General features: G+C 44.8%; 1 protein-coding gene across 1 annotated transcript; it reads left to right on the top strand.

The window, feature by feature from the left end:
• The first annotated feature begins 658 nt into the window (after window positions 1-658).
• On the top strand, window positions 659-11,467 carry LOC108931103 (uncharacterized). Its single transcript, XM_018746699.1, has 3 exons — window positions 659-1,705; window positions 5,381-5,482; window positions 11,243-11,467. Exons 1-3 carry the CDS (start codon window positions 659-661, stop codon window positions 11,465-11,467), a joined length of 1,374 nt encoding a protein of 457 aa, XP_018602215.1.
• The last annotated feature ends 1,807 nt before the right edge of the window (window positions 11,468-13,274 follow it).

Here is a 13,274-nt window from a genome sequence, read left to right as displayed (position 1 = left end):
TCTGCGTGCACCTGCTCGACAGGCACGCGACGTGAGTTTAAAAATGACAAACAGAACACGTAGCCAATGCTGTACTGGAAACTCCCTCCGGTGCCATGGCAACAGGAATCCACGTTCTGTGATTGGATCAGCGCTTTTAAAAGTCGTTACTGGGTGGAACTGTGCCGGAGGTAAAGAAATCCGAGACGGGATTTTGGGGAATCTCCGACTGCGATTGGAAAAACCGGAGTTGGAGGCGTGTCTCTGAGTATTGGCGCCCGTGTGATTGGACACTTGTAAATTGTAGGCGGGGCTTTTTGAGAAGCGGGCTCTGAATCGAGACGGTTTGCTGTGTCTGAGGTTTGAGCGCCAGGAAAGGAAGGGTGACAGGTGAAGACGAGTACGCGTCTGAGGTAACTTTTCTTCTCTTTATTTTTATTATTATTATTATTATTATTTTTATTATTATTATTATTATTATTATTGAGAAGTCCACACTGCACTTAATTCATTAAATTTCATTCAGTGACTCTCACTTTTTTTTCTTCCCTGCCTGAGGTGACTTCAGCTTGCTGTGACTTACTGAGAGACCCAGCTGTTTCTGTCCTTGGCTTCAGCGAAGACTATACTGTTGATCTTCATTTTCCACATTTGCTAACTTCTTCACAGAGGCTAAATGATGTCCCTACAGGCGAAAAGGCATCTGAGCTTTTTCCGCAGAGCCACTGGGGGGTCGGGTGTGGACATGGGACCAGTCAAGGTCCCTGACTGGGACTCGATTTTTGTGGACGGGTGTGAGAGTGGGGACGGAATGTGGTTGGATGTCCCCCACATCAGGATGGTTGTGGGGTACTTAGGGTGTGCGGAGTTGCCCGCTGCCACAGGCCCCACGGAGGATGTTGTCCGGTCCTGCCTGAGACGCCTGTGGACTGAGCACACGGTTCGGTCACTGGTCCTGGTGGAAGCTGTGCCTGCGGGAGTCCGGGTGCGCGGTGACTCGGGAGCTGTGCTAGCCAGCTACCTCGCCGAAACACTGGTGTTCAGCGCCATCTGCCCTGATGACGGCCGGTTCTTTGGACTGGTCGCTGCACCTGTGGAGAACAGACCGAGGACCTCCTGCCATGCGTTTGCTGTGGACCCTGAACTATGCAGCCACAAAGCCCATCAGGATGTTGCTAGGCGCTTCTGTTTGGAGTGCACCCCGACGCCCGTATTCGATGGCTGCCTGGAGTTTCCCTCGACAGTGCAGCGCCTCCTGCAACTGTTTCTTCTACTCCAGCAAGACATTCATGAGTCTGTGGAAATGGATCAGCCCCGGGCCTTTCCCGATACACACCCATACACTGACTGCGACAGTGGGATTGGCAACCTCGTTACAGAGGACCCCAGTGATAGGGTCCTCCTGGTCAACCTGGAGGGCAGCCCCAGTAGACCATGTAATAGCGTGAACACAGTAAACTGCTTTGGCTTCTCCCGGAAAGTGGCCTTTAATCTTACCGGGACCCTTTCAGATGGAGCAGTGACCAAGAATAGTGACCGGCAATGTCATCTGGGATCCACAGATGTAAATCGCAGAGAGAAGCCACGACCCATGAGCCAAAGCACTGGAAATCTTGCAGCTGAAGAAGTGGTTTGGAAGGAGAAACGGGCCAAAACTTTCTTTTTCCCAGACAGATCAGTCGGAGAGCTGACCGGCGGAAAGCAGAGCAAATGTGGGAAGAGGAAGGTAGAGGGAGCTAGTGGTGCACTTTCCCAGAATGATGTGTGTGTGACCTGTCATGAGTTTTAGTGAATCTTAAGAGATTCAGTCCAGGATTGCGGCACACATGCTGCAAGTTTGTACTTGGTCATTCCATTCTTAATGGTATGCTCCAGTTTCAGTCTTTGACTTAAGACATCTAACTATTGACATTAGCATTGTCACAGATATTACAAAACATCTTTGCTCCTAAACTAATTTTTTTTTCATACTAAACTTAAATGTAATTTCTTTCCCATAATCACTACTGACATGCAAACTGCACTGTGACTGAAGTCTTTAAGCCATTAGAGAATGCTCTAACATCCACTTGTTACTATAACCACTAGGAAATGGATGAGTTTTTTTTTTGTGTGTACCAGTAACTTGTGCCTGAGACAGTGTTTAGTGAAATGCCAGTGGATGGCCAGAAGGTGTCTACACTGTCAGCCAAATATTTTGGAGTAAGTATTCAACATGTTAGGATGCATGGAGACTATAAAAACTAGGTTTTGTCGTACTGTCTCCTGAACAGTGGTTTCAGTCTCGTTGAGGCAGAGTTGATAGAACTTCCTCTACTGGTCACAGTATATCTACTGTGTATTCCCAGTATGTTTTTTGTCTTGGAGATATTTTGGTGGAAAAATACAGTGCTGAGACACTGCGACGGGCTGCTTATTGGGTCGTTTCTCTAAAGAATGAAGGTGCCTTCCTGAGGAGGAGACCAGCAATCACTGGGAGTATTAGGTCTTCTTCTTCAACAAGAAGATTTAGCTAAAGCTCATTGCAACAACACAAGCGCTGGTGTGTCATGCACTCTTCCAGTATTATTTCCTAGTGCAGAGCTGTTCGTTGGGTTTGTTGTGTAATTTGGAGTTTAGTGTAGAGCTGTGGGTTGGGTCTATTTGTGTAGTTTGGCATGTAGTGTCGCATTGCTGTCTCACATGCTGCAGATGTGAGCTGCCCGTAGTTTCCTGGTCCACCACAGTATCTCGGCAACAGCGAGGAGCTCTCGAAGATGGCAAGCCGTGGGGAGCACAGGAGCGGAACAGGGCAAAGTCTGAATCATCCCATGATGCTGAATGGGGGAGGAGGAGAGAAGAATGGAGGTCTCCTCCTCCGTTCAACTCCCTGGATGAGCAGTTTCCTCAGGGATGTACAATATTTACAAGTGCAAATGTTGAATTAACTATATTCACATATTAAACAAATGTACTTGTTTTCTCAACGTGTTTTATAGAACACAATTATTTTTCATTATCTGATACCCTTGTGGGGGGCGTGGTGGCGCAGTGGGTTGGACCGGGTCCTGCTCTCTGGTGGGTCTGGGGTTCAAGTTTCGCTTGGGTGCCTTGCGGCGGACTGACGTCCCGTCCTGCGTGTGTCCCCTCCCCCTCTGGCCTTACGCCCTGTGTTGCCGGGTAAGCTCCGGCTCCCCGCGACCCCGTATGGGACAAGCGGTTCAGAAAGTGTGTGTGTGTGTGAGAGATACCCTTGTCCTGATGACTTGTGATATTTGTGCTCCTCAGTATTTACACGGTCAATGGATAACACTGAAAAAAATGACTCTGCGATGAAATACAGAACATCAGTCATAAACTGGACAATCAAAGTATTACAAAGTGAGGCATAAAAACAAATTATTATAGAACTTGAAGTCTAGAGTCACAGTAAGCTATGATGAGAACCATTGCTGAGTGAGACAGAAAAATAGCTGTTAGACAGTTCACTGAAGATGAGTGAAGAGGTGGCTTTTCTGAAAGAGGAAGGTCAGGAGACTATCACACCTCATCTGGAGCACAGGAGAGAATGAACAATAAACCTAAAGTAAAAATGTTAGACACGAGTGTCATTTAGCCTGAAATAAATGATTCAGTTGACGGTGGTTACAGAAGAAATGCCGTACCATAGTTTTGATACACTTGATTTTAAAGTTTATCAAGTAATCCAGAGGGGGCGTGGTGGTGCAGCAGGCTTGGCTGGGTCCTGCTCTCTGGCGGGGCTGGGGTTCGAGTCCCGCTTGGGGTGCCCTGTGACGGACTGGCGTCCCGTCCTGGATGTGTCTCCTCCCCCTCCAGCTTTGCGCCCTGTGTTGCTGGGTTGGGCTCCGGCTCACTGCGACCCCGGTTGGGACAGTCAGTGTGTGTGCACAGAGTAATCCATGTGAGATATAGAGTGGTTTTCTTACGAAAGGTCTGAATAGCTACAGCCACAAAATAAGTTTGTTTTTATTGCAGCACATTTTTTTTTCCCTATAAAAATCAGGATTTTTTTTTTCAATAACACTTTGCATCCTTTACCGAAGGTGCACTGCAGTTTCTCAAAACTCTGAACATGAAATAGAAACTTAGACCTTTCTGACATGTCTTGCAAATAGGGACAATTGCTAAAAACTTTTTGCTGAAACACTGAGCTCAAAAGCTTAACAAGTATGCTGTCTCCTGATCCTATGAATTGTTGAAGTTACCTATTTTACAAAATTTGTACGAGCGAACGCAACCTGTGTTTCTGTGCCCAGCCAATAAGTAGCAGTAAAGGGCATTCAGAGCACTTCCAGACTTGCACTTCCAGTTGTGTTTGTAAGTTGAGGAGCCAGTATGCCTGTAAGCATGAGGTTTATCACGTCTACCTGATAAAGTCATTGCTGTCATTTGTGTAAATTATTTAGCTGAATACCTACTGAACTATAAGAAAATACTAGCATGAAGATATTTAGCACTTTGGTATTTACTGATTTAGAGCTGAATTTGTCATTGTTTTGCATTAGCATCCTCTCTGTGGTGATAGTGGTTATAATCAACTTCGTGACTTTGCTCTCCACATATTGATTCCTATTTATCCAGATGAGTGTGTTCTGTGTTTGCGGGTCTTGGATGCAGGATGATGACAGGTACAGATTAGCTATGTCTGTCGTAAAGTATAATACAGAATAAAGAATGTGAGCAGTTGGCTCTGAAGCGTGTGGGTGTGTTCATGCATGTGTGGGTTTTCCATGCGTTTGGTCTCATTCTCTCAGTAAATATGATTTACTGTGCTTTCTATTAACTGCTTCTGTTAAAAATCTGAAACCATTGCTTTCTTTATGTTTTCCCAAAATTGCGAACGTTTCCAAACTGCTGCTTATATAATGTGTGCTGCATGGGAATATGTCAGATCTGTTTTTAGCTTGCATCTGTTAACACGGAAGACAGTTTTGCGCTGGAAGCTAAGCAAATTACAGGGCCTCATCCGCGTGCTACTATGGTAATTGATGGTAATTCTTTTACTCCATAGCAGAGGCACAAGCCGGATCATCACTTTAATAGCAGGGCTCCTGGCAGAGGGGGCTTATTGTCCGCTTTTGACGTAGGAGTAAGATGGCAACGGTAGTGTGGAAGAGGATGAGATGTGAGTGCTCAGAATGTCATTGTGGAATCACCCCAGAAAAGGTCACAGAGGCTATCCATGTACCTTTTGTGTGAAATAATGCACTCTTGTATCTGTACATTTGCATGTGGCTGTGTTGGATGGTGCTGCTGGAAGTGGAAAATGGCTGAAAATATGGTGCCTTTCTGAATATGTATGTGATTTAAGGTGCCAATGGGCAGTGCAGTGGCTTAGGGTGACAAAGTAAGGTTGAGTGCTGGGGTGCTAACATGTGTCCTATTCCCTCTCTTCCCACAGCGGTCAAGGTTTGGAGCTTTGGGAGTGGCATTTCCCTTCCCTCGTCGCTCTGTTGGCCAGCCCAAGCTCTTGAGTCTGACCCGTTCCTTGGATGACCTGGAGGTAGGGGTCTCTGTTACATGGCCTGTAGGCTCCTTTTTATTGCATAATTAAAACCATTTGGGTCCACTGTCTCCTATTGCCTTAAAAATTTTTCATTAATTCTTCTGTTACAGCATCGTTAAAACAGATTATGTGAATATCATTACTGAATATCATTACTGGTATTTAAAAGTAGGATTTATATGAATATTATCCATTACTGAAATTTGAAAACGGTTTTGACAGAGACAGTTTTTTAATGACACCTCTTCTGTCATTGTTTGACCGTGTGTTTTTTCATGCCCCTTGTGTTTATTTCTGATCGTAGCCCCCCTTTTCAGCCTGGGGGTGGTATTGCCTCTGCTGAAGAAGATTTTGTTAGAAAAAGAAAATGTAAAAATATCATGTCCTCTAACTGTTGCAGGCAACAGATTGTCCGTTTATGAGGCGTATTTACAGGCATATAAACAGGTGGTTACTTGGATTATGCAATATAAGTTCTTAGCCAGAAATATTCTGTATTGTATCTGTTGAAGAAGTTCACTGTTATCTCATGAAATTGTTGGATTTGTAACTGAAGCTGCACATTCAAGCAGAGGACATGGTACGATGTGTAGAATAATGACAATGCAGGAACCCTGCATGATTTTCTGTGCAAAGACTCAGAAGGTGCAGGATATGTAAAAAGCATCATTTCCCCTTTGATGTTGGAAATGTTGGTGTGTTTGGGTTTAACTGAGGGAGAACTTGTTCATTAGTGAGCATCTCACAACAGGATAATGGCATTAGGTGGCGATCCTCAAATAGATTTTTAAAGCTCCTTGTCTGAAGCTGTAAAGAATGCAGGTGGTGAGAAAACATGCTGTGTGATTGTCATGTTATCTTTTGTTACAGCCAATAATGAGTATAGTGAACACGGGTTTTCCTGGTTTCTCCATGTGTCCTGGTCCTTGTGGCTCCTTGTTTGAAGGATGGAACAAATTCTTATTATTTTCAGGATTGATGTGTGCAGCGGTCTCCGGAGGAGTCGGTTGCAGGCCGTCTCTCCTTGTGTTATTCATTTGTCATGGAATTTTTAAAGTGCCACTCTCTTACTCCCATCACCTTTGCTGTGGCAGTGGAGTGGTGTGTATTGTATGTGGGAGAGAAAGCTGGCTGCTGAGTAGCTGAGCCAGAGTAGTGCCACATTCTGACACTCCCCTCATTAACTCTGTTCCGAGATTCCCCAAATGTGTCTGCACAAATAGAAATAAAAACACAAACACACAAATGCACACAGTTCCACTTGAACAAAGTAATTAACCTAGACACACAAATCAGTTTATTAAATTTTACATTCCTCCCTCACCTCTTCCTGGAGGTAATTCGTCCTTGAAGATCTGCTCATGAAGAGAATTCCCATAAAACAAACTCTTAATTACTTTTTATTTAAAAAGGGAAAAAAATTACTTCCTGAGCCACAAAGAGTTCACTGATGCTTATGAGACAACTGAGATTTAGTAATAAAAAGAGCAATTAAAAAGAAGTAAATAAATTGGAAAACATTTTGTATATTCAAAAATTCATAACTGAATTGTTTTTAACATAAGTTACTATACAGTATGTGCATTATTCTAGATGATGATGGAAGGACTGCCTGGTGTGCTCCCAGCTGTTCTTGGTACAATGAAAGGGCCTACATTTCGAGAAGGAACTATCTGGGGAGCCAAGAACAGAAGAAGAAGATCATTAAGACTCTAGTGTGCAAATACACTCAGACACACGAAGGTCATTCTTCAGCCACACACACCAATTACAGCCTTCAACACTGAGAAGTGCACTGAAGCACACACACTAATTATACTTATATTCAGACATAGATACATACACACATATTAATTCATGTTCCCCACACTTACATAAATACATTCAGATATACAGAGATTTGTTTCAGTCCTGTGCACACAATTTCCGCCACCCTTGTCTTACACATTCATCTCATTTTGAGTGTTGTGCTCCTGGCGGCTCATCCCTCCCACAGACATCTCCTAATTGCCGCAGGTTCTCCTTGCCAATTGCCATTGTGACGAATCTCTGTGCTGACAATTATGTTTGGGCTTCTAATTCAGCGCTTGGCTCAGTACTGAGCCCATATGAAACCAGGTTTGGACATTGCGGTTCCAATATTGGACAAATGGAAGCGCCTCACACCTCCGATCTCCTCTCCACTCTCTTACCATGAGTCACTTAATGAGATTGGACATGGCTGCCTCGTGTCTTGGAGGCGGCAGCACCGGGGGGCGCTCTCTTGCAGTCACAGTCACAGTCCCCCAGGTGCTTGTAGGAGTTCTTTACTCTCGAACCTGATTTAACAGCTCTGTTCTGGATTTTGATTCTACTTGGGCTTGGTGCTCTGTGGGTGAAGAAATTCACACTGGTGAAGACATAGAGAATTGGGAAAATGTGTAGAGGCTGTACATGTATGGTAAAAAGTGTCAACAGTGTAATGAGCCTGTTAAGTAGAGCCGTGTTCTTCATCTGGCCTTGGAAACCCTGGAGTGTGGTGGAGGACCACTGTGGGCCAGAGGGACCACCAACAAGGGTGAACAACTGGCACTGTAATTAGACCTTGCACCTTGCTGTCCAGGATTTTGGTCTCAAAATACTTCTCCTACTGCAGTACCTTGAAGGAAGGTACTTATCCTGAAATGATAAAGTAAATATTAGCCAACTGTATAAATGGGTAAATTGCTGTAAATTGCTGTGTACAGACCTCATGTTGTAACTCACCTTGGAAAAGTGTCAGAGAAATTAATTAGGTGACATAGGGAAAACCACTGCACTGACATGTAATGTTTGCTGTAGCTGCTGCCATATGGAATTCCAAGTTCAGGTGGCATCTCTTGAGCTTCTTCACAGTCTTTCCTTAAGTGGGATGAGAGGGCAAGTTCTGTCTGTGTCTTAGGTGAAAGAAGACAGACGCAAAGCCAGAAGTCATAAGGGACCTGTACCCTAACTGGTGTGTGCTCAGATGAATGCCGTTCATCTGCTACTTCCCCTATTCCAGATCTTACCAAGAAGCATGATGAACTGAAATGGTCATGGGAGCACCCTTCCGTGCCCTCTCCACACTGTATTGTGCCAGCAGTGTGTATGGGCAGTCTTCTAGGACCTCTTGCATGTCTCCCCATCATTTCCTTGGCAATGAAATGTTATCTAGAATATTTTTTGTTCCGCTAAGATCTTCTTTTTTGCCTAACCATAATCCAAAGCAGCATTTCTCATCTGTCTGCTGGGCACTGGAGTGTTCAGGTGGGTTCCGCTACTCAGGGATCATCCAGTGTGCTGGAAAAGTGCTGTGCTTTTTATTGCACTGTTTTATGTTCCCTCACTTCACTGTCCTTTGATGCTTTTTCCACCTTTATGTCACACTTTCCTTTCACATCATGTCCAGTCCATATGCAGTTTTACTCTATCAGATTCTCTCGTGTTGCCCCCATGTGAAACAGTTGACCGGTGCTGAGCCAAGATAGTTTGCCACAAGTGGGCGTTAAGGGAACTGCAGGGAGGCAGGACAGAAGAGGGAGAGAGAGGGAAGCAGGCAAGTGAGGGAGCAAGCAAGAGATAGAGCATACAGAGGAGTGCGAGAACAGACGAGGAACGCCTGAACGTGCAGCAGCGCTTTGGAATTCGAACCTCCACCAGCCAGTGGGGATGCTGCCCAGCTGAAGGATTCGCACCACTGCACATGGAGCAAACTTCATTGGGCAGCCCAGGCAGAGTGAGTACCATGGACTAGACTGGAAAGTCGAGTTCCCGCACTGGGGTCCTTCACCACCCTGTCAACTCTGTTTCTCATCTTTCTTGTGATTTGCGGACTCTCAATCCACATTTGGACACATCTGGCCTCAGCTTCAGTAGAGCTTTGTTCATCTGCATCCGTTGATTACATCATTATTAAAACGTGTCATTTAGCAGGCTGTCTCTCAGATTCTGTTCAATCTGAATGTCCCGAAAATTGTTTAGTTAAAGGTGCAATGGTTGGCCCTGCAGGATTTCACAGATAACATATCCTTTGGCACACTCATTGGAGTGTAAATCCTCATTATCTTGTGAATTGTGAAGAGGATTTGCCCTTCGTTCAGTCAATATTTTGTTGCAATGATATGATTTGTTGCACTTAGTTTAGTTGTTTTCTTTGTGCGCTGTAACTTTAGAGTAGCTTGTTATGCAAGCTCCTGCTCTCTCTGATTTCTCAGACATATTTTAGTCCTTGGTTTTGATTTTACCATTTGCCAGTACGGTAAATGTATGCCCTTTACAGATCTTCAGGTTACTTTGTGCCACGTATGCTTTGTTTAGTGTTTGTATGTTTTAGTTATTTGAACCTGACACTGGTCAATGGGCACGGTGCTGTGAATTCGATGGGCTTCCCCAGCGGTGCCGGCACTCTTCCGACAGCCACCAGCAGAGGGCAGTGTTCAGACAACAGCACTCTGCAGTGCGGTGTTTTCAGTGCGTGGGTGAACCATTCGTAGAACAAACGTGTTCCTTTGCAGGCGGTGGGAGTTTAACCAGGAGACCTGACATCTGGCACAAGGTCTGGACTCTCAGTTTGCAGTCCTTTGTCTTGTTCTATCCACTGGACCTGCGGATGCTAAAGAAATATGCCGTATGTCGAGCCCACAGCCCGAGACCTCGGGGCCCTGCACTGAGACACTTGCCTGCCTTTACATTTGCATTTTATCATTTAGCAGACATTTTTCTCAACAGTGATGTACAGCCCAGAGTGAACAATTGTCAGTACTGTGAGAGATGATGGGTGACATGGAGTCCTCAGGCTGAGCACTTTTTACCCAGTTCTCTGAGTTTGGTGCTTAATGCTGCTCCCCCAAAACAATTGACTCCAGGCCTCAGGACCCAATGAAGGTCTTTGTATTGTATAGTCTTTGCCTAAAGGCTTTTGTGCTGCAGGCGTGGGAAAGAGTGACCCCCCCACTGGGCCTCGTTCTCCTTTTTCACTAACATTGCTGTGATCTGTGACTGGCTGCTCGTGAGCCTGTTGAGGAGTGCTCAACAGCAGCACTAATTTTCTTTCAGTCCCTGTTGCATCTAGTCAGAAGCTGCAGGTGGCATAGTGGTTACAGCCATCTCCTTGTAGCCTGAAGATGCCTGGTTCAAATCCACTCTCAAGCTGTAGTAGTCTCAGTCAAGGTACTTACACTAAATTACACCAGTAACAATAGTCTGCTCTACAATTGGGTAAATCAATATAAAAGTTGCTTACCTAACACTGCTAGTGGCCTTGGACAGAGGTGTTAGATAAATAAAGGTTACCAGTTTAACAGCAGGGTGGTGATTCATTGCCGCAGTGACAGATTTCACTCTGTTCTTGGGAGTCAGTCCCACTTGGGCAGATGTTTTTATCCACTGTTCCTGGAGAAGGACATGTACTCAGTCTTCATTATGCCCTTGGCTTGAGGAGGAAACCCTGACAAAACCTTTTGCTAATTAGCGTAGACAATGGGTTTGCATTCTGGTGTTTGCAGAGAAATGCAAAATGCAGCTTTCTGACTGCAAGGAACACAGAAGCAGTTACACAGTGCTGCGAAACATGGAAGGCTCTTAGTGCGTGGCCAAAACAGCCATGTTTTTGGAAGTGCAGGGACCGAGTTGTGTCTTCTGCTGGGACCAGTCCTTTGCCTATGGGCCAGCGGGCTGTCCTGGAGTTAAGTCAGTATATGGCCTCACTAAGAAGAGAGGGTGCTCTTTATGTTGTTTTGGTGCACTGTACCCCCCCAGCTTTCCAGCACCCGAGTCGGCAGTTCCTTCGACTGCTTCCTCCCTCCTGCCTCTTGCCGACCGCCCACACAACCTGGCCAGGGCCCCAGCCCGACAAGCGCTGTCCACCGGCTTCTCCTCCTCCGAGGAATGGTTCTGCAATCGCCCACGCTCCCCCTCCTCCAGAGGACCATTCGCCACTCTGCTGCTCCCTCTGCTTCTCAGGCCATGCAGACGTGGAGGTGATTTCTCCTTGCTGACAGGAACCGAGCACTGTTAGGCCACTGTGAATGACTGGATTCCAGTCTCTGCATGTTTACCTCAGCTGCTTTTCAGGTGAGGTTTATGAGGAACATGAAAGCTGGAGTTCAACTTTCAGTGTGTAGAGCAGCAGGTGGCATAGTGGTTAGAGCTGTTGCCTTGTTTTCAAGAACTGGTTCAAACCCTTGAGCAAGGTACTTATCCTAAATTGACACAAGAGAAATTATCCTTCTCTAAAAATTATTGTCTTAAAACTGTAAGTTGCTTTGGAGAAATAGGTCAGATCAATGTAGCAGTAGTGTGTGTGCTTCTTGCTATGTGTGCTTATCGCAACAGCCAGGTTCAGCTCGAAGGAATGCTGCTGATTTAAATGACCATCTTCTTCAGCTGCCTCTAATGTCAGGATGTTTATGTTGACAGTTGTGGACCAGGGTTCTGTTTACTGCTCCCACAGAATTGCTGCGATTTTCACAAAACTCTGCAAAATGTGCTAAGCTTGGAAGAGGACATTCACATGTCAAGATTTTCAACCCTTAGTAACCCTTCATGGATGTTCAGTGTGCCTTGGGGGTGCTTTATACGTTAGCACCTGCAACCAAACCTCCTTCATACAGCTCTCTGTCTTGACTCCTACATTTGGTTCTTCTGAAGAGTTTGAGTCAAGACTAAATTCCAGCCGGTGTCAAATGTGAGGACACACTGTAAACTGGAAAGTGTCGTTATTTACATTTATTAAGTTTGGGAGATGATTTTCTCCAAAGCCACATACAACTCAATTTAAATAAAGTGTGTGTCACAGTATCTGAGCCATAACCAGGGCCAGGGTTTTGTTTTTGAGCAGCATTAGACAATATCACTAACTTTGCTATCTTTCAAACAGTTCAAAGATATATGCAGTGGTGTTGGTGGTGTTTTCAGATTCTTTTTCAGGAAAACGTGGATTTTGCAGAGTCTCCCTCTGTATTGCTTATTGATCTGAGCCCAGAGAAGATCTCATGAAGAGGAAGTGGCTGTAGGAAACATGGAACATGGCATTCAGTGTTTCGCAGTCAGGCAACATGCTCTGTTGGTTTGCATTGTAACCAACAGGTTTATATGAGTTTTTCCTTTCTCACAGCTGACGTGAAATGTACATGGAAGCTTGTCGGCCAAAAATTCTGCACTTTTCACATTTATACTGGTGTCTGAATATTTATGTTGACAAAAAAATTGCTAAATATGTAGAGTAACCGTACTCATGTCTGTTTTTGGGTCATAGGTCACAACCTAATATTGATTTGCATATTCTTAAGTTACCCATTTGTTGAGAACTGAAGACAGCTTAATCATTCAGTTAACCAACATTTGAATATGCTTGACTTGATAAAACTCATTTGGGCATTTCTTTCAACATTTACTTGTTTAGCTGGCACTTTTCTCCCAAGTTATGTACAGTGTTAACCTGCTTACACTATTTATCCATTTATAAAGGTGGATAATTTCTTTTTAATGGAACAATTTAGGGTAAGTACATTAATCAGGATTTCTGCAAAAGGAGGTGGGATTTGAATCCTCAATCTCTGAGTCCAGAAGGAGGGGTTCAAACCACTATGCCACCTACTGCTTGCTGCCTTCAAACTCACTCACCTTTGATTTTCATAGCTGCCTCAGTTTTTGCATGTTTCTCCCTGTCTTCGTGGGATTCCTCCACTTGCTCCGGTTTCCTCCCACAGTCCAAAGACATGTTGTTCAAGTGGATTGGTGACTGTAAAATAATCTGTTGTGTGTGTGTGTGTGTGTGTGTGAGAGAGAG

The sequence above is a fragment of the Scleropages formosus genome, chromosome 5, assembly GCF_900964775.1.
Source record: "Scleropages formosus chromosome 5, fSclFor1.1, whole genome shotgun sequence".
Taxonomy (NCBI): domain Eukaryota; kingdom Metazoa; phylum Chordata; class Actinopteri; order Osteoglossiformes; family Osteoglossidae; genus Scleropages; species Scleropages formosus.
This window is presented reverse-complemented; position numbering and strand designations above follow the sequence as displayed.